We start from the raw sequence: 21,542 nt of genomic DNA, 5'->3' as shown, positions 1-21,542 counted from the left end.
GGCGAAGGGGGAATGGGAGCCATTAATCTGGTATATCTAAATTTAAAAATTCCTTCAGTAGCACCTTACCAATAACAAACTTAGTTGGTCTTTAAGGTGCTACTAGGGACGCGGGTGGCGCTGTGGGTTAAACCACAGAGCCTAGGGCTTGCCGATCAGAAGGTCGGCGGTTCGAATCCCCATGACGGGGTGGGCTCCCGTTGCTCGGTCCCTGCTCCTGCCAACCTAGCAGTTCGAAAGCACGTCAAAGTGCAAGTAGATCAATAGGTACCGCTCCGGCGGGAAGGTAAACGGCGTTTCCGTGCGCTGCTCTGGTTCGCCAGAAGCGGCTTAGTCCTGCTGGCCACAAGACCCAGAAGCTGTACGCCGGCTCCGTCAGCCAATAAAGCGAGATGAGCGCCGCAACCCCAGAGTCGGCCACGACTGGACCTAATAGTCAGGGGTCCCTTTACCTTTAAGGTGCTACTGGAAGGATTATTTTTATTTTGTTCTGACTACGGCAGACCAGCACAGCTACCTACCTGTATGTGGTATATGTGGTATACAGCGGTTCCGCTCCTTTCTTCCGGGCCGTGTCCAGAAAGTGGTGGTGGGGGATGAGTGTTCAGACCCCTGGGCCCTCACTTGTGGGGTGCCTCAGGGTTCTGTCCTTTCCCCCATGCTTTTTAACATGTATATAAAACCGCTGGGAGAGATCATCAGGGGGTTTGGACTGGGTGTCCATCAATATGCAGTTGATACCAAAATCTACCTCTCTTTTAAATCGGAACCAGTGAAGGTCCTGTTTGAGTGTCTGGAGGCGGCTGGATGATGGATGGCGGATAACGGATTGAGGTTGAATCCTGACAAGGCAGAAGTGGTGTTTTTGGGGGACAGGAGGCGGGCAGGTGTGGGGGACTCCCTGCTCCTGAACGGGGTGACTGTGCTCCTGAAGGACCAGGTGCGCAGCCTGGGGGTCATTTTGGACCCACAGCTGTCCATGGAGGCGCAGGTCAGTTCGGTGTCCAGGACAGTTCCATCTGGTACGCAGGATGAGACCCTCTCTGCCCGCAGACTGTCTGGCCAGAGTGGTGCATGCTCTGGTTATCTCCCACTTGGACTACTGCTATGTGTTCCTCACTTCCTCCAGCGTTCAGGGGGTTGGACTAGATGACCATTGGGTCCCTTCCAACGCCACGATTATGTAATTCTAGGATTCTGACTGTTGTTATGCTTTTTTAAATCATTTTTTTTATTACGTGTTCTTAACGTTGTACAATGCCCTTGGATCTATTGATAAGGGGTGGTACATAAATGATGATGATGGCTGCTTTACACTGAGCCAGACCTCTGGTCCAGGGAGCTCAATACTAGTAAAGTTCATGCATTAGCTGCTCCGTTCCTCAAAATAATTAAAAAAAGGACCCCTGACCATTAGGTCCAGTCGTGGCCGACTCTGGGGTTGCGGCGCTCATCTCGCTTTATTGGCCGAGGGAGCTGGTGTACAGCTTCCGGGTCATGTGGCCAGCAGGACTAAGCCGCTTCTGGCGAACCAGAGCAGCGCATGGAAACGCCGTTTACCTTCCCGCCGGAGCGGTACCTATTTATCTACTTGCACTTTGACGTGCTTTCGAACTGCTAGGTGGGCAGGAGCAGGGACCGAGCAACAGGAGCTCACCCCGTCATTGCGGGGATTCGAACCGCCGACCTTCCGATCGGCAAGCCCTAGGCTCTGTGGTTTAGACCACAGCGCCACCCGCGCCCCAATAATAATAATTTTATTGTCATTGTGCAACCTGTGTACAATGAAATTAAACGACCCTCCCTCCCCCCACCAAACACTCAATCTCTTATCGAACAACACACCACCTCGCAAGCCAATTTCGCTATGTTACGTTACGTTAATATTTTCTATTATCTATATGCCGCCCAAAGCCGTCTCTTCCATGCATTTGCCCAACCCCCTTTTGAAAGCCATCCAAGCTGGCCTTCCCTGCTTACTGTGGCAGAGAGTTCCACAGTTTAATGCCATGTTCCGCGAACGACTCCCGCATCTCCCTGCTGGCTTTACAGTGTCTCTGTACTGTTTAAACAAAAAAAATTTTTTCCTTCCGGTAGCACCTTAAAGACCAACTAAGTTAGTTCTTGGTATGAGCTTTCGTGTGCATGCACACTTCTTCAGATAAAAAATTTTTTTTCCTTCCAGTAGCACCTTAAAGACCAACTAAGTTAGTTCTTGGTATGAGCTTTCGTGTGCATGCACACTGTTTATTTACACATGAGATCATTTCAACACAGGGCGCTGCTTAATCTTTTAATTATCTCTCAAGTTTCTTTTTTTTGGGGGGGGGGGGAAGAGTGTAGAAACCTCCAGGGAAGCAATTTATAAACGAAACAAGCGATTATGTACGAACACTCAGCTCCATCGCAGCCAAACGGAGGGAAGCAAAAAGAGAGGCAAAAGACACACACAACCCAACAAAGGAGTCCTTTTATCATTCTATTTTATTAGATATTTCCAAAAATAAAGGGGGAGGGGGGATGGAATGCCAGAAGGCAGCGACGGATGACATTGCATACAAGAATTCCACCTTGTCTCCGTACGGTTCTACGCCTGGATACAGAAATCTGGTTTGCTGTTGCCTCTTTCCAAAAGAACGGAGGGCAGGAAGGAGGAAGAAGAAGAAGAGGGAGGAAGCACAATGGGATTGTCCACTTACTATATCAGGAAAGAGAACTTTTTCTTTTTTTAAAAAAAAAAACAACCCAAAACACCGAAATTCTCCTTAAATAAAGCGTTTTAATAATAAATTACAACAGTTAAAAACGAACGGCGCGGGGGGCCCCCACACCTGACGGGAGCTGAAATAATAATAATAACAATAATAATAATAAAAATAATAAAATATGCTTCGACGTCCCAAGCCTTTGGGCTGAACGGGAAAAGAGGTACGTCCCTGAAGGGATCGATGGGCACGGCTGGGTCGCGAGAGACCCTCCCAGCCAAGGAAGAAATGGGGAGATGGAATAAATGCCGCCCCCCCCCCCCGAGGAAAGAACCTGATGTAACAGTGGGAAAGGATCTCCTGTTTCGTAGGATGAAGTTGCATCCCTCCCCTTTTAAAAAAAAAACAGGATTTTGCTTCCCGCCCCTCAATACAAGAAGTTTCGCATCTTCCACATGGGAGCCGAAAAGCTCTTGGTCTATAGAAAGGATGGAGGATGAAATCATCACACACTTCAGGAAAAAAAAAAACCCACAGCTTATTTACAAAGGGCGGAAGGGTAGGAGATAAATCTTTCTTTAAAAATCAAGAGAGAGAGGGGAATTTTTTTCTGTTGGGTTGCATTTGTAGATATACGCATATATATATATATATCGAGAAAGGAAACCGCCTCTGGTTTTACAGCAAAACTACAATGGTTCATCGTCAACACAGCGATTTGCACTTCTGGGAGGGGGGCGGGCGAGGAGAAATCCCAAACAGAAGAGGTGATATGTGACCATCGACCTAGAGCAAGCCCTGCAGGATTTCTGCCCCCTTCCCCAAAATCCTGTGCGCCCCCTTCTTTACAAAGCGCGTCAAAACGGGGGTGAGCGCTCAAGTTCCGAAAACACGTTGCAAAACGAAATAAAACCGGGGGAGATATAAATATATATGTATATATATTTATAATGTACATACAGACACGCACACCCCACAGGTCTAATGTAGACTTCTAAGATGTCCGATGTCGCTCCCTGCTGGCCAACAGCACCAATTTTGTCTTTCCTGCTGAAATGGGGAGATGGGTGGGAAGGAGTAGCTCCCCGCTCTGACAGGGTGGGCTCAGCTGTTTTGGGGTGGCAGGGAAATTTAAAAGGGTGGTGGCGAACACAGCACAAGCAGCGTCGGGAAATGGCAGCCGGGACAGACTCAGCCAACCGGGCGCCCCCAGGCAGCTCGGACTACAGCTCCTATCGCCCGAGATGCGGGGCAGGGCTCCAAGCTGGCGAGAGCTTCCACGGAGAGGTCTTTGAGGGCGGATTGTCAAGATGGAGACAGGAGGAAAGGGTGAGCAGGAAAGGCGGGCGAAGGAATCAAGTCCGCTCACCAGGAGTAACGCCAAAGGTTCGAAGAGCTTTGCAACTGGCTCTCAGGCACCCTAAATATGTTCCTGTCGTTGAACTGCAAAGCCAAACGACTCTAGAAGTTGGTGGCAGGTTTCTTTGACAAGGAGGGAGAGATCTCTCCCCTTAAGTCAGAGAAAGGATCCCTCCGATTCTGAATCGCTCGTGGAGGCAGATGGCTAGGACGCCCAGGAAGGGAAAGGAGAGCTTTTCTGTGTTTCAAAGGCAGATCTGGGGCTCTGCCGCGTGGAGAGGCACGGCCGGGCTTTCTCTTGAAGGCTGCGCTGAGAGGGACAAGACCTTTCGCTTCTCAAGGGCTATTTAAGGAAACCACGTCCCCAAAAGGACATTTGTCTGTGCAAACAAAACAGACGGCGAGCGAGCGAGCGCACAGGCAAGCTAACGCAGCCTCGGCTGCGGAAATATCTCGCCTTCGCTGTCTTTTCAGGGACGCGCGTGGGGCAGCCTTCGAAAAACCTCCAAGAAGCTTTGAACAGCAACTCCCGCCAGCTGGCTGGCCGGGGGGCTGGTGGCAGCCGCGGCCCAAAATGTCAGGAGGGCTGGATTTGTAACACTGCCTGCCGTTCCGGCACGCGGCAGGCCTCCTCTCGAAGGAACCGCGATTCGTGCTACCCGGGTCTTGGTTTCGAAGAGCAGCGTACAAGACGCTCAAACCGGTTCTGTCCCAAAGACCAGGTGGGCAGAAATTGTTAGGATGGAGAATCTTTAAAGAGAAAAAAAGCGCCTGCCTCGCTTGCAAAGCCTCGCCAGATAGCTCTTCCCTCTGCCTGTTGCAGCCTGCGGGGATAACCTTCTCCTGCGGGCTGAAAAGTCCTCCAAAGCCGATGCGACGTGGAGCCGTCCAAAAACGCCACCCAAAGCTTCGGTGAAAGCCAGCTGCCTTTGGTCACCGGAACAAGGGACTTGTTTCTCACACTTCTTTCAGGAACGCAGATCAACATGGCAAGAGGCAAGGAGAGGAGAGGGCCGTCTCTCAACCTCACCGCCAGGCAAGACGCCGTCTCGTCGAAATCTCTGGGCTGGGCCAGCTGTACGCAGATGCTTCGCTTAAAAGACTCGCGCGCTGAAGAGCCCCTGCGGATTTTGGGGGAGAAGGGCCCAAAACTGACACACAAACACACGCACAAAATGCTCAGTGTTGAAATGAATGGCTCACGGGAGCCAAAATGACAGCTTCTGCGCCACGTCCACGGAGACAGCCTTGCCAACACAGGCACAGCAGTATTTCTGACCACGCCAAGTTCCTTGCGGGCTCCTTGATCTCCCCACTTTCTGAGCCGAAAGCCGTTCCCCATTTTCCCGGGGAATCGAGGGGGGGGGGTTGCGGCCACCCGGGTGACCAACCGCGCAGGTTCACAACGCCGCCCCCCCGTCCTTCGCGCCCCCAAAAGTGCAGTAAACTGTTCCTTAATAATAATTCTTTTTTTAAAAAAAAAAAGCACGACAGTGCTACAATTCTGTGCAAGGACGGAAAAAATAAATACATGATTTTAAAATAAAACAGAGAGGAAGTTCACAGTATCACATACAGACAGGTAGCTACAATATAGTGCACTTTGAGGGGGGGGGTATATATATGTATAAATTGGTCACTACCCAGAATTAAGGGGCCCTTAACCAGCTTGATACACGCCCCCCCCAAGGAGGAGGAGCTGTTTACAGGTCGTTGCTTGGATGGATATAAATTCGCATCTTGAGGGGGGGAGGAGGGAGAGAACGAGACGCGGTTGATGGAGGTTTTTCTTCCTGTCTTCCCCGGGACGGGTCGGGATCCAGGAGATGCGACGACGCCCCTGCTCCCCGTCCCAGCTGAGCGGCAGGCAGCAGGGCTGGGCGAGAGGGGACCCCGCGACTGGTGGCAAGAAGGACGATTTGTTTCTTGGGGTTGTGGGCTTTGCATAGAAGTTACTGCAGGAGGGGGACAAAAAAAGGAAAGAGAAAGGAGTTACTGGAAGAGCAAACAAACGGAGCCGTTTGAGAACCGAGGTTTGACAACGCACGCTGTTGTTTCGACCAGTTTGTTGCGCAAACCGGTTTTGTGTGGCTGTCCACAGCGATACAGGATCTACAAATGTTGGGAATAATAAGGCAAGCTTTCAGGGACACGCAACAAGTCCGCTTCATCAGGACGCGATCAGAGAAGGAGCTTTTCCCCCGCGACCCAAACGGTTATCTCATGCACACACACACCTCCAGCAACTTACTGTATCGCTCTCCTCGTCGGAGACAGAGTGGATCTGAGTGTTATAATGGAGCGGCGAATACACCCAGCTACGTTCGTCTGTTGGCTGCTGCACAGCAAAGCAACAGCAAAGGCAGGCAGGAGAGGAAAACGGAGAAAGAGAAAGAGAGAGACAGACAGATGAGAATAAGGACAGTTCGGAGCACAATTGTGTAGCAGGAAAAAGAAAGATAGTGCGCAGAGCACAGGACAGCCTTTTTCCAAACAAAGGGGTTGCCTTTCGGATATTTTAGGGCTGCGGCTTCCCTATCCGCTCCCCCCTTCTGCAAAATAACACAAGAAGAATCTGGGTACAAGTTTCTGCTCTGCAAACGCCTTAACTACGAACATAGCACAGCCGGGTTTGAGTCCTGATGGAGGTGCAACAGATGGGATACGGCAGAAAATTCTGGGGAGATTTAGCCGTGGAAGTATTAACTGGCCGCACGTTCCTCTATAATTTAACTATGCGATAGCTGCTCAGGGAGACCAGAACAATGAATTAGGAAGAGTCTTCCATGAGCTCACTATGAAGCCATCTATGAACTATGAATACCATCTCCTGGTCTGCCCCGCAGAGGACCTTAAGGTCCATGAATAACCATAGTTTAGAGGTCCCGGGCCCTAAGGAAGTCAGACTATCCTCCACCAGGGCCAGGGCTTTTTCAGTGATGGCTCCAACCTGGTGGAATGCTCTGTCCCAGGAGACATGGGCCCTTCAGGATTTAACCTCCTTCCGCAGGGCCTGTAAGACTGAGCTATTCCGCCTGGCCTTTAATTTGAATTCAGCCTGATCTTTTATTTCCCTTCCCTTCCCTCCTCCTCCTCTATGAAGATCACCTGCTCTGAGACCCCACAGCTTATTCTCCCCTGGCCTCCTTGCTGGCCCAAGTAGGACCAATTCAGCCAGCTAGCCCTGGGGATTATCTAATGCTTTCCCCTAAGTTGATTTTTGAATTTTATTGTTATTCATGTTTTTATACTGTATTTTATGCTGCTTTTATAATGAAGTGTTTTAAATTTGTTGTTAGCCGCCCTGAGCCTGGTTTTTGAACTGGGAAGGGCGGGGCATAAATAAAACATTATTATTATTATTATCCACTCCTGTCTTGCCTCGGCCTCAGTTTTCCCCATCTGCAATATGGGGAGAATACCAACCTACCTTACAGGGCGGTTGTAGAAATATTGCAACGTAATTACATAAACTAGCTGTTCGTGTTAGGGCCGGCTGGCTTAGCACTGTGAGCGACATTCGGCTTCAAGGAAAAAGGGGGTCCCTCTGTCACCAAAGCCCCTGGGCATTTCGAAGCTGTAGCTGAGCCCCGGCAGCGGATTTCACTTACGTCCCCAGAGGAAACCGAGGCGGCTCGGAGCCTGCGCAGGCGTGGGGAGTAAATCCAGTACCTTCCGTCTGTGAACTGGGTGGCGCACGGCAGGGCAGATGATGGAAGATTTTTTTGGGGGGGGGGGGAAATAAAGCAGGGAGAGGGAGATGGGAAAGGATGAATGGGAGGTGGAGAAAGAAAGAAAAAAAGATGATGTTGGAAGGGGTGAGAATGAATGATCATGAAACAGAGAGAAAAGCTGATGGAGGCAGTTTTTGTAGGGGAAGAGGAGGACTGTTGCTGGAACTCAAGCTGCATGGAAAAGGTTTCGCTGGAGCTCAGATGCATGAAGGGGGATGTTGCTGAGGCAGGAAATCACCCCCCCCCAATTGCAGGAAGGCATGCAGGGATGCAACTCAGGTCAACACCCCAAAAAATAAATAAAGTTAAAGGTAAAGGGACCCCTGACCATTAGGTCCAGTCGTGGCTGACTCTGGGGTTGCGGCGCTCATCTCGCTTTCCTGGCCGAGGGAGCCGGCGTACAGCTTCCGGGTCATGTGGCCAGCAGGACTAAGCCGCTTCTGGAGAACCAGAGCAGCGCACGGAAATGCCGTTTACCTTCCTGCCAGAGCGGTACCTATTTATCTACTTGCACTTTGAGGTGCTTTCGAACTGCTAGGTGGGCAGGAGCAGGGACCGAGCAACGGGAGCTCACCCCGTCGCAGGGATTCGAACCGCCGACCTTCTGAGTCCTAGGCTCGGTGGTTTAACCCACAGCGCCACCCGCGTCCCGTTAAGATAGTAAAATTCACGTCAAATTGGTGTTTTAGGGGTTGTTTTTAAAAGTCTGGAACGGATTAATCCGTTTTGCATGACTTTCTATGGGAAAGCAGTGTGCCTTGGTTTTGGAACGCTTTGGTTTTGGAACGGACTTCCGGAACGGATTAAGTTTGATAACCAAGGGGCCACTGTACAGAGGTTGACCCCCTTGGGCTCATCGAACTCCGTATCATGTATGATGGCTGGCAAGGCCTCCCCTGGGATTTGGGGCAAGTTTTCTTTCCAAATCCTACTGGAAAGGCTGAACTGAAGAAAGGGAAGCTACATCTCCCATAGCTGCAGAACCAACGAATACAGGAGAACGTTGGGTTTGTTTTTGGGGGGGGGGGCGGGAGGAGGAACGGCACACTCAAAAAAACCCCCAAACCCCCAGGAAAGTCAGAGACACAGCAGTCCACAAATGCCAGATGGCCAATTCCGAACAGCAAACGTTATCATGAATAAAGCAAGAGAGGCAGATTGCGTTTCCACTTCACATGCGTTTCAAACCACACGGCGCAGTTTTGTGTTTTTTTTAAAAAAAGAGCGAAACGAAAAGCAAAACAGGAGCCGATTCCCTTCTGCAGCTGTTTGGAGAAGCTGCTTTGCAAAGCAAAGGAGGAAAGGAGGGGGGGCAAGGGGGGGGAGGCAGATCTGAGGCAGGATCCAGCAAGGGGCGTGTGGTGCTGTCCCCCTAGCTGAAAGGGCTGGGGCTGGAGTCACTGAGGGGCACAAGCAAGGAAAGGGGTCAAAACCCAGTCCTCTGGGGCAGGGACTGTTCAGCTAAAGCCGTCGGAGAGGGCCAGAGTCCATGTCAGTCCTACTCAAGAGTAGCCCCACTGTGGGCAGAACACTAGGCACACCCAAACCACGCATTTAGAGCATCGCTTCGAGCGGACGTGGCTTCCTGTCCCCAAAGGATCATGGGAACTGTAGTTCCGCTCAGGGCGCTGTTAGGCAGGCATAGGCAAACTTGCCCCTCCAGATGTTTCGGGACTACAACTCCCATCATCCCTAGCTAACAGGACCAGTGGTCAGGGATGATGGGAACTGTAGTCCCAAAACATCTGGAGGGCCGAGTTTGCCTATGACTGCTGTTAGGAGAAGCCCTCGTTCCCCTCGCAGAACTACAATCCCCAGAGTGGCTTGGGGGTCAACCCCCCTTCCCAGGGAATGCTGGGAATTGTAGTTCTGAGAGGGGGGGGTTGCTAAGAGCCGTTGACGAACTACAGTTCCCAGCAATCTTTGGGGAAGCCACAACTGTTTATAAAGCGAGAAATGCATGATGAAGATTGGTTGGATACAGCCCAGGATCTCGCCACTACCCCAGCTAGGCAGGGGGTCAGATTGAGAGTTTATGGGGCACAGGGGCAGCTAGAGAACGACGGGCCTTCGAGGTGGGACTGTGCAGGGAGAGTGGAGTGGAACTCCTCCTGCTTTCTTCCAGGGGGTCTTCCTTTCAATGGCTCTACGAGTAGGGATTAGGAACCCAAGGAAAGCCTGCTAGATCAGCCCCGTGGTCCATCTGGCCCAGTTACTGCTCTCACAGGGGCCGACCAGATGTTCCCTGCTTGTAGAAAGCTAGGACATCAGCAAGATGCCAGTTTAATTACGTGCAAGGGAGTTTAACAGCCCAAATTCGTTTTAGCCACACTGCGTGAAGGACTTTCTCTTATTGGTCCTGACTTGGGACGCTGGCGCCCGGGGAGTATCTCCCGCCTTGCTTAAAGAAAAACATGGCGTCACTTCCTGTCTTACTGAAGCCACTTCCGCCCTTAACCTTGCCAGTTCCTTGGGGAAACGAGTCTCTTTTTCTACTTATTTATGGTGGGCATTGCAAAAACAAGATGCCATGGAGGGGCAGGGCTGAGGAATATCTGGTTTAGGTTCTAGCAGGTTTGGCAAAAAGCAAACAGACGGGATTCGGCGTGAGAATCTGCGCCCACTCCAAACACACACACACTTTAGCACCCAGACTCACTTTCTCCCTGATTCAGCCTCCCTAGATTTCGTCCTCTGAACCAGATTCCGGCTGGAGAGAAAAGAAGCAAGGCCGGTTCACCGATAGCTCTTGGGAGTCACCGTCTCCTGGGTTGTCTACCCAACCAAGGGGAAATACAGCAAGCTTGCCTTACAATGGGTAACAGCTCTCTGGGGTTCCAGGCAGCACCCCTGACTCTGAACCTGGGGCCTTCTGTGTGGGAAGATGCTATACCGCTGAGCTATGTACCGTATTTTTTGCTCCATAAGACGCACCTGACCATAAGACATACCTAGTTTTTAGAGCAGGAAAACAAGAAAAAAATATTCTGAAAGAAACAGTGGATGTATGATTTTTGTGGTTCATGCTATGGCCACAGACATGATACGTGATTTGAAGGTGAGTTTGGGGTAGCCCAATGCAAAAATCCTGAGGATCCATGCTTTGTCACCAGGTTTTTGCACCATTGTGGCCCCACAAAACAGCGGATGTGTGTGTTTTTTGTGCAGGCTATAGCCATGGACATGCAATGCGATCTGATGGTGAATTTGGGGCGACCCAATGCAAAAATCCTGAGGATCTATGTGCTTTGACCTCCCCCTTTCCAGGCAGCCTCCTTTATCGCTAGCTTCCCTTATTTCCCTCCTGATCGCTTGCCGATCAGCTGCTCAGCGGCTTCGTTTCAACACCCCCTTCCCTCTTGTTTGCCTTAGCATCTTTTCCTTAGCCGGAGCAGTTTTTTGCTCCTCCTTTTCTTCTAATTTCTCGTTTTGGTATTCCTGTCTCCTCTCCTTGCAAGTTCGCTGTCTTTACCTCCCCCCTCCCAGGCAGCCTCCTTTATCGCTAGCGTCCCTTATCTCCCTCCTGATCGCTTGCCGATCAGCTGCTCAGCGGTTTCATTTCAACACCCCCTTCCCTCTTTCTAAAAAATAAAAAGCACAACCTGCTTTTTGCCCCTGGGCAATTCGGCTCCAGGGACCATGCATGACGCACAGTCATTTTCCCTTACTTTTTAGGAGGAAAAAAATGCGTCTTATGGAGCGAAAAATACGGTACTTTTATTTCAAGCGAAAGCTAACACCCTAGTCCTCATGGTTCCGAATAAAGCGCTGGCTTGAACGGGAGCACCAGGAAAGGAAACTGCTTTCTGTAGAGGTCAATATCGTACACAAACAGCTCTCTGGAGTTTTGAGCCTGGGACGTTCCCAGTCCTAACCAGAGATTTGAGCCCAGGACCTTCTGCCCCCCCCCCAAAAAAAACAGATACTGTGCCCCCAAGCCACAGTCTGGCTGGCGTTTTCATGAACTCAAGGGTGAAAGAAAGAGAGGGAGAGGAGGCACAGCGAGGCCAGTCGCTTTTCTGACCCCCGCCGTTTTCCTTTGTTTATAAAACGGAACTTACAAAATATATATCCGGGACGGGGAGCTCCTCCTCGTCCGAAGCTTGACTGGCGGGCTCGGAGGCCTGGCTGGCTGTCTCCACCTCCGCCGACGCCTTCGACAGCACCGTGGCGCAAGCCAGAGAGGTCGCCTCCCTGGAAAAGGACCAGAGGGTGTGGAAAGCACAGTCTGAGTCTGGGCTATTTGCTTGCAGGAGGAGCCCTCCCCACTGCGACCCCTCAGGGTGGTTTGGCCGAAACCGCAAGGCCGCACAGAGTCAGAGTTTACACTGAGTTTACACCGCACAGAGTCCCTTTGCAGCCCCGTCTGGGGACTGGTTGAGGGCCATTTTGCTTGCAAAACTGAGCTTGGCCCCTTCCCCAAACCAAGTGCCTGTCCACCTGTCAACAGAGCCTGCTCAACCCTTGCTCTAGCACCGGGGCTGCAAAGGGACAGGGGCTTTTTGAACACTCCCCTGGGATGTTTTGCATGCATTACAAAAACGTAACTCCCGCAAATAGAAAGCCTGCACACCAAAGACAGAAGCAGCCTTTGTGTTTTTTTAAACTTGGCTAGCGTTAACCCCACCCACCAAAAAATGTCGGGGAGGTTGTCAGTTTGCATTTCTTAGTGCAGAAAGTATTGGTCTGATGTGTAGAGATCTTTCCTTTTTCAATTAATTCAAGAGGGTCTGGAAGCTTCTTTGTGTGAAAGCAACAAGCAGAAGGCTCGTGATGTTTGGGTTATACCTTCAGAGAAGCTGAGTACAGCTGACTTAATCTGGTTCTGTTATCTTTTTCGGTCAAGGTCATGCTGACTATAAAAGCAAGGCCAGAAGGAGCCTGGATTTTACTATTTCTATCTTTTTTCCTTCTGGTGTAGTGTTCTGCATATAGTGTTAAGGTTTAGACTTATTATGAGTTATTGTAAGTTTAAGTTAAATCTGTTGCAACTGGATTTCTTACGGACAGCGCCAATCCTGAATACATTGGATTTGTGACCATTATGCTCATTTGCTTTCAGTAGCAGTAAAGCTCTGCTGGGTGAAATATTAATTGCCTCTGGTCTTAATTTTTGGGGAATCCTGAAACGTCTTTTAAGTTTCTATTCTGCTAGCTATATGTTGGAATCTGCTTGGGATCAACACTGAGTAGAATTCCATGACAGAGGACCCTCAAACAGAAACAGAACCCTCTCCCTGTGGTCTGTCTAGGTTTTCCAGACCCTTTGCCACCCTGGACACGATTTGGTTTGGCCAGCGCCCTCCTGACCCTTTCAACAGGGAAACGCCAAGGAATTGGGACATGAGACGCTTCCTGCATGCAGGGCAGGTCCTCTGTGTCCCGTCCCCCCCAATGTGCCTGGAAAGCTTTCGCATGCGTCCCAGCGCAGCAACTTGCCCTGACCCTGCGGCAGCCATGTCTGGGACCACGATCTCGACTTCACACTTGGGCTTGAGTTCCACCGTGATTTGCTGGAGGTCATCTTCTGCCCGGAGCTGGTCACGAGACCTGCGGGTTTGGGAGGAAAGGAAATTATTATTATTGTTGTGTTGTTGTTATATTCATTTCTATACCACTTTATACTTTTAAGAAAAACCTCAAAGCAGTTTACAGCATATTAAAACATCAATAAAATAATCCAAAAACAAAGTCAAAATATAAAACGTACAAAGTAACGTAATTAACAGGAAACTAAAATACTATCTTAAAAGATTACAAAATAAAACAGTACAAAGGTCAACTACAGAATACATATTTAACACAAACGAAGCCAACAATCCCCCCCCCCAACTTAAACCTTTCAAAAGAAATCATTACTAAGTGAAGTCAAATATAAAATGCACATATAGGTAAAGGTAAAGGGACCCCTGACCATTAGGTCCAGTCGTGGCCGACTCTGGGGTTGTGGCGCTCATCTCGCTTTATTGGCCGAGGGAGCTGGCGTACAGCTTCCGGGTCATGTGGCCAGCAGGACTAAGCCGCTTCTGGCGAACCAGAGCAACGCACGGAAACGCCGTTTACCTTCCCGCCGGAGCGGTACCTATTTATCTACTTGCACTTTGACATGCTTTCGAACTGCTAGGTTGGCAGGAGCAGGGACCGAGCAACGGGAGCTCACCCCGTCATTGCGGGGATTCGAATTGCCGACCTTCTGATCAGCAAGTCCTAGGCTCTGTGGTTTAACCCACAGCGCCACCCACGTCCCTTAAAATGCACATATAAAACAGCATAAGTAATGAGAGAATGAAATATTATCATAAGCACGACACAACTGAGATGGTGACTGGCTCCAAGGTCACCCAGTGAATTCCCTGGCTGAGTGGGGATTCAAATCCTGGTGCCCCAGGTCACTGGCTCCAATTTATTAGGCACGTATTAGGGCACTGAAATCTACAGATGGCCGTGATGATCCACTCCTGGGAGACACAAACAGTTAGAGGAGAAGCACTTGACTCACCTCCCGTCATGTCCCGAGGACTGCGTACGCCGCCTGCGAAGGAACAAGCAGGGCGTGAAAAAGCTAAAACTTTCAGCGTTGAATATTATTTTGATCTATATACCTGTTGTACGGAATGACGCTATATACCTGTTGTACAGCAATGGACTCATCGGCCAAGAGACCGATGTTGATGAATTGGAAGAATTAAAAACATCATCCCCTTGAATCGATGGACTGGGAATATGACAAGGCTCACAACTTGTGGACAGGCGGCTTACGGATGTAGACTTTGTTTGGATAAATTGGACAGCGCTTGGCATCAGTTTATACGGAACGAAACAGGCGATTAACACCTACATAAAGCAATACCTTGGAAGCCTAAGAGAAGCCTTTCTGGAAATCCCTTCGACTTCCAAAACATTCCGGAAGCCGCGTCGGACATTTGGGTTCCAAAAGAACGTTCGCAAACCGGAACACTCGCTTCCGGGGTCTGTGGCGTTCGGGAGCCAAAATGTTTCAGTGCCAAGACGTTTGGCTTCCAAGGCACGACTGTATGCGTTAGGGTAATGACATTGTATATATTTATATAAGAATGTACAGGAGTATATTACAATGCATTCTTGCATGTTGTTTCTTTCTACATATTTTTGTTCCTTTCTCATTTTCCTTTCCTCTTCCTTTATTTCTTTAAATTCTTTCAATAACATATTAACACTGAAACGGCGGCAAGCGTTGTTACACAACAGATGAAACATGTACGAACGGTTTTTTCCAATTTCTTCTTCTTTCTTTATGCTTCCACTGCCTCCTTATTTTTATTCAGCGGCCCCCAATTGCACCCAAGGCACCTACCGCCCCCCCTGGATAGTTTCTGTGTCCCTCAGAGGGCGATATCACCCACTTTAGGAAACACAGTACTAGTTGATCGTCAGGGTCCCTTCCAACTTTTTACTTCTATGCACACATACTTATTTACTTAAGATAATAATAGTAATTTATTATTTAATAGCCCGCCCATCTGACTGGGTTTCCCCAGCCACTATGGGCGGCTCCCAACAGAATATAATAATAATTAAAAAGTGGGAAAACATCAAACATTAAAAACTTTCCTAAACTGGACTGCCTTCAGATGTCTTCTAAAAGTCAGGTAGTTGTTTATTTCCTTGACATCTGATGGGAGGGCGTTCCAAAGGCAGGGCGCCACCACCGAGAAGGCCCTCTGCCTTAAGAGACTTTCAACATCCCTCAAAGTATGCGCAAGTCCCCCTTTTCTGTATTGTGCCAATACGCCACGAGCCCTCTGTTTTCCCGCAAAGGCGGTTACACCGACGAGACCTGCTAACGTCACCCTGTTTGCTGTCTCGGAAGTCCCGCTCAAAAGGACGGTGATCAAAAACCACCCGGAATCTGAAAAAGGCTTATCGAGAGAGGCGCTTGGCTGCTCTTACTGTAGCCTTATTAGACTTTACCGACTGGTGGGGTCTGCGTTGCTCCCAGACAGGAGGAAGGAAGTCAAATGACACCGAGGGTTGGTTCAGAGAAATGGTTCTTTATTTCTGCTCTCTGGAGCATCAGAAAGGCCCTTGTGTGGTCAGTCCACAGCAAGTCCAAAGAAATGAGAAATTTCATGCAGTATATATATCCTCCAGGCACCCTCTCCCCCCCCCTTCCCCAGGAATCCAGCCACGTCAGCTTGTACACGCAGGTTGACATCACAGATGTTCCTGCTCCAGTACTCTTAACCATAAAAGGGTATTCCTTCCTGTACTTCTGACCATAAAAGGGTATTCCGGTTCCTATGCTCTTATCTTGGAGCAAGAGGTCACCAGCTCCAAGAACACACTATGGCGCTGTTCCCGGACTAGGTCTGTGCATCAGAGTGTGGTAAGATAAGATCCAGACATGTCATCCCTACTCCACTGGAACAGCCAAGGTCATCCATTGCCGTGACTGATAAAGGAGAGCGCTTTGTTTATACAGCTGTGTTCTTGTTATGCATTTTGCTCAACAGGTCAAGTTAATGCATTTTAGAAATGTTCCCTTGGAGAAAGAAGAAAAGGGGGTTTTGGGTCCCGTTTCAAACTGACTACACAGAAACCCATTCCTTCATTACCTGTAACGGGGCTGTTCCGAGGACTCGGAAGGAGACCTCTCGGGGACGGAGAGAGAGGTGGACGAGAGGGTAGTGGCGATGGAGGCGGTGGTGGCTTCTTCGAAGGACGGAGGGGTGCACGGGAGCAAGTCTGGCCGGCCTGTCGCAGTCGCGGCGGAGAAAAAGGAGAGGACGTTTTTAGCTGCTGCAGGTTGTTAAAGTTTGTGGGTTGTAAAAACTTTGACCCACTGCTGCAACGCCCCTGCAATAAATTTGATTTATTGCCACTCCGACAAACTCCAGTGGCGCCCACACACTTCCACTCACGCCCTGCCACTCTTCTCAGTTGCCAGATAATAGCAGAGTTCACACGCAGCGTAAAATGGCTTGTCTGGGTCAACGTGGTGTCTTCCGTAACTCAGCTCGACACCAGTGCTTCTAATCTAACACTCTTTATTTAGATGAATAACAAATAGAAAAGAAAACCTACAGGATCTAGCTGCATGCTTGTAGCTTTCTGCCTCTAACAAAAACGAAACTACCATATTCTTCGCTCTATAAGACGCACCAGACCATGAGACGCACCTAGTTTTCGGAGGAGGAAAACAAGGAAAAAAATATTCTGAATCTCAGAAGCCAGAACAGCAAGAGGGATCGCTGCGCAGCGAAAGCAGCAATCCCTCTTGCTGTTCTGGCTTCTGGGATAGCTGCGCAGCCTGCATTCGCTCCATAAGACGCACACACATCTCCCCTTACTTTTTAAGAGGGAAAAGGTGAGTCTTATAGAGCAAAAAATATGGTACCTTGCTCACGTTCTCAGACAGACTGCTCTCCAGAGAGCTCAGCCCCCACAGAGAACAGATCAAAGGAAAATGCCTGGGTCATGTGGGCAGTGCACCCAATTACTAAGAACGCTTCTGGAGTGTTAACTCTTGGCTGTCCAGAACCACAACATAGGTTCGTTGGCGTGAGCGCAAATAAGCGTGCGGAAGGGGGCTGGCCCATAGCTGTCAACTGTCCCTTATTTGGCGGGAAAGTCCCTTATCCCAGCGCCGTGTCCCGCTGCTGTCCCTTATTGATGATGTCCCTTAAATTTCCCGGGTTTCAAAGGAAGCAGCTCCTCTCCCTCCCTCCCTGCCGGCCAGGGAGGAGGGAGGCTCCAACTGTGTTGCTTGGCTGCGTTGCTCGCCCAATAAGGAGTCTAAGAACGACTGGGGGGTGGAGCTTGCATGCCTTGTGCCGATCAAATCGGCCGCGTTGCCTGGGGACTCGCCTTTGCTCAGCGCTTCCCAGCGGAGAGGTGACGGTGGTTTTCCTTGCTGCGTCCCCTTTGCCGGGTTGCTGCGCTGTGGGAACCACCGCTTGAGGCTTCGTTTGGCTGCTGGCTGGGCTTTCTGCCTTTGGGTCGGGAGCTGGTTGACTAAAATCCCTTATTTTGGCTGCTGATCCCTTATTTTTGTGGCTGCTGGTCCCTTATTTTCAAATCTGTAGGTTGACAGCTATGGGCTGGCCACACACACACAAACACACACGTCTGCACAGCCACCCTCTAATGACACAAGGGAAACAGAGTCCTACTCAGGGCGAAAGTGGCGGCACAGCTGTTCTCTCCCCTTTTTCCGGAGAAGACGTCGGTCTCGCCAGGGACGGGAAGTTGTTCCGTAGGGAGCTGAGCAGCCCCTTCGCTGCGGTGAGGTTCCCGGGAGAAGCTGGGATGCGTGCGAGGTATCAAAATCCCCTCACAGGGAGAGGCAAGCCTGGTTCTGGTTCAGCCACGAATTCATTCATAAACACAACCATTCATAAACACAATCATTCATAAACACAATTCATTCATAAACACAACCGCCACCTCCGGGCCCCAGAACAGAGAAGGGACAGCTCAACTCTTTCCAGGACAACTTTCTACTAGCTAATTGGAGAGGGTGTCGGAAAGAGAATTCTTACCTTCCTCCCTATTCTGGGTAACGTTAGCACCTGCAACGGCACAGTAAGAAAAATTGTAGGAGGAGGGAGAGAAGAAAAATATTTGTGGGGTGGTGCTGGTATTTTGAGATACGCTATTTGCCAGTAATGATACACTGGGCACAGGGTATAATATACCACTTGAATCATGGCAAAAGCTGTGAAAAGAAAATTTATAATTTACAGCCTGCAGCTCATTAAAAGAAAACTATATGAAAATGATGTACCGTATTTTTTGCCCTACAGGACGCACTTTTTCCCTCCAAAAATGAAGGGAAAATGTGTGTGCGTCCTATGGGGCGAATGCAGGCTTTCTCTGAAGCCTGGGGGGGAAATAATTTTTTTCTTTATTTCCCCCCCCAAAAAACGAGGTGCGCCCTATGGGCCGGTGTGTCCTATGGGCCGAAAAATACAGTATAGTGTTTGACACCTGTAAAGCTTGCAAAGATGTATAAAAACTCATCTAATTTATGTTGGAAAGGTAAGGAAAAAGAAGGCACTTTTCCCATATGTGGTGGACATGTAAAAAGGTAAAGGGCTTCTGGGAAATGATATATAATGCAATGAAAAAGATGTTCAAAAATACGTTTGCTAAAAAGCCAGAGGCCTTTTTACTAGGGATATTAGGAGATGAAGTACCAAAGAAGCAAAAGTGATTATTTATGTATGCAACCACAGCTGCTAGAATGTTACTTGCCCAGAAGTGGAAAGAAGAGACTATATCAACAAAAGAAGAATGGAGGACTAAGATGATGGATTATGCCGAAATGGCAAAACCAACCATGAAGATAAGGCACCGAGATGAAGGAAAATTTAATCAAGATTGGAAAAACTTTATAGATTATTTTAAAGAACACTGTAAGAACGTGAAAGCGTTAACAGGATTGTTGTAGCATTTATGAACTGATGGTAGAATTACGACGTAAAAATAATTGGAAATTAAATGAAAAAATAATCAGATGCAATGGAAATTATAAAGGAAAAATCGGAAACCAGGGGCGGGGGGAAGAGTCAATCAATGTAAATTTGGATTGGCTATATATGCATAAGAAAAATGTAGGAGATAGTTAAATAAAATTTGGAGATAGTTAAATAAATGAGATTTAGATTAAGAAAAGTTAAGAAATCCGATTCTAAATGGTATAGTTTCTTTTTTTGGATAATGATATTGGAAACTACTACATTCAGATACAAGGAAATTCAGAAGGGAGGGACTAGAGGAAGTCAAATAATATGTTTATGAGACTGGAAATTTAAGTAATTAATTTATGTTGATTAAGTGTTTGCTGTTATATTTTCTGTTTTAATTTATTTTAGCAGCTCTAGTGAGGTTTTTATTTTTGTCTTTTTTGTTTTAGAGTATGTGTGATATTTGTGTCAATTTAATAAAAATTATTGGGGGGGAAGAAAAGAAAAATGTTGTTATTAGAAAAATTGAAAATAAGTTTTTTTAAAAAAGAAGAGACACGCTGTTTGCACTATAGGGTGTGGGGGTGCCAGAGAGCAGGCCGACCACTAAGGAATAGCTGTAGGCAAGGGGAGGAGGAAGGCCAACAGGCGATGTGCGTTACCTTCGTCGTCTAGGGTGGGGTAGCTCCTGGCCCCCCGGAGGTCGTACTGGGCTTCGTCCTTTTCCGAGGGGAGCTGGCTTGCCGAAAAGGCGGCCAGAGGGCCAGAGGGCTTGACGGCTAGCAAGGCACTCCGCCCTTTCTTCGAGGGAGAGACCCTCAGAGCTGCAATTGGGGGAGAGAGGGAGAGCAGCAGCAACGTTAGGTTGGCTCAGAGTTTGGAGAGGAAAGATGTGCAGAGATGGATCCCCTGGCTTGTGTCAAGAGCGTTTCCCAGCCACAGGAATGCACAGAGCAGATAAAGGCAAAGGTAAAGGGACCCCTGACTGTTAGGTCCAGTCGCGGACATCTCTGGGGTTGCGGCGCTCATCTCGCTTTATTGGCCGAGGGAGCCAGCGTACAGCTTCCGGGTCATGTGGCCAGCAGGACTAAGCCGCTTCTGGCAAACCAGAGCAGCGCACGGAAACGCCGTTTACCTTCCCGCCGGAGCGGTACCTATTTATCTACTTGGACTTTGACGTGCTTTCGAACTGCTAGGTTGGTAGGAGCAGGGACCGAGCAACGGGAGCTCACCCCGTTGCGGAGATTCGAACTGCTGACCTTCTGATCGGCAAGTCCTAGGCTCTGTGGTTTAACCTACATCGTCACCCGCGTCCGTAACACAGCAGATACTTATTGTCAAAAGGTAAGACTTGCAGCTCTGGAGACCTACGTGGTTCAATCTAGCGTCTAGGCCAGGCTTCCTCAAACCTCAAACTGCAATTCCCATCATCTCTGACCACTGGGTCCTGCTAGCTAGGGATCATGGGAGTTGTAGGCCCAAAACATCTGGAGGGCCGAGGTTGAGGAAGCCTGGTCTAGGCAGATATTCCCAGTCCTCGGTTTGTCCGCAGACAGCTTTCCAGGTCATGTGGCAAAGCAGGACTAAACCGCTTCTGGCGCAACGGGACACTGTGACGGAAACCAGAGCGCAAGGAAACGCCGTTTACCTGCCCCGCCGCAGCGGTACCTATTGATCTACTCGCACTGGTGTGCTTTCGAACTGCTAGGTTGGCAGGAGTGGTAGAGCTTCTCCTGTGGGCTGCAATGTGGGTGGGTGAAATACCTGGGGGTGGTGGGACCAAGGACCAACACAAATGTAATAAACGCTAAGAAGAGCAATATCCTAGCCCTTGTAACCCCAAAGGGAAGGTGGAAGAGATGCAAAGCCGGTTTCGGCTCGCAGTTTTCCTCCCCAACAAAAGTAAACAGCCAGACCACACACACACACACACTTACAGGTACTCTTCCTGAACACCGTGTTGGTCATGAATTTGAAGAACCTCTCTGCATAGAAGCTGGGCCTGTGGACCGACACTGTGTCCTAGGGAAACAGGGAGGGAGATGGAGGAGTCATTATCCACAATTCCCAGCCAGGCCTCCAAGGCAGAACGAAACCAGAGTCAAGTCACTGCTGCGAGTCACCTTCGCAAAGCTATAAATTAAACACTTTTTTGGGAGGGGTGGGGTTTGTTTCCAGTGCCTGTCTAATTGCACTCCTGATTAAAGCTTCCTGTTTTGATTTTGGCAGTCGGCCGTTTCATTATCATCTTGGAATGGTTATTTATTTAGTTATATCACTCATTTAGATGATTTCTG

At 49.2% G+C, this 21,542-nt stretch overlaps 1 protein-coding gene across 12 annotated transcripts in view; it reads right to left on the bottom strand.

Annotated features, from left to right (window-relative positions):
* Positions 1 to 2,468: 2,468 nt before the first annotated feature.
* Positions 2,469 to 21,542, bottom strand: part of PIP5K1C (phosphatidylinositol-4-phosphate 5-kinase type 1 gamma) — a 43,100-nt gene continuing 24,026 nt past the window's right edge. Inside the window, exons 11-20 of one of the 12 annotated variants that reach the window (XR_014543331.1) lie at positions 21,183 to 21,267; positions 19,908 to 20,069; positions 16,393 to 16,531; positions 14,298 to 14,330; positions 13,244 to 13,348; positions 11,860 to 11,992; positions 10,458 to 10,508; positions 7,676 to 7,750; positions 6,316 to 6,402; positions 2,469 to 6,019 (exon numbers count right to left, since the gene is read on the bottom strand). Coding sequence is in view for 9 of the 12 variants with exons in the window: in XM_083594517.1 (XP_083450643.1) it covers positions 6,017 to 6,019; positions 6,316 to 6,402; positions 7,676 to 7,750; positions 11,860 to 11,988; positions 13,234 to 13,348; positions 14,298 to 14,330; positions 16,393 to 16,531; positions 19,908 to 20,069; positions 21,183 to 21,267 (828 nt within the window). In the remaining 3 variants the exon portion in view is untranslated. Of the gene's footprint in view, positions 6,020 to 6,315; positions 6,403 to 7,675; positions 7,751 to 10,457; positions 10,509 to 11,859; positions 11,993 to 13,233; positions 13,349 to 14,297; positions 14,331 to 16,392; positions 16,532 to 19,907; positions 20,070 to 21,182; positions 21,268 to 21,542 lie in introns of those variants that run through there. The other 11 variants (XR_014543329.1, XM_083594517.1, XM_083594520.1 and 8 more) reach the window with 11 other exon arrangements.

The sequence above is a fragment of the Podarcis filfolensis genome (genome assembly GCF_964270895.1).
Source record: "Podarcis filfolensis genome assembly, chromosome: 18".
Classification (NCBI taxonomy): domain Eukaryota; kingdom Metazoa; phylum Chordata; class Lepidosauria; order Squamata; family Lacertidae; genus Podarcis; species Podarcis filfolensis.
The sequence above is the reverse complement of the archived record's forward strand: the minus strand, read 5'-3'. Positions and strand labels throughout refer to the sequence as shown.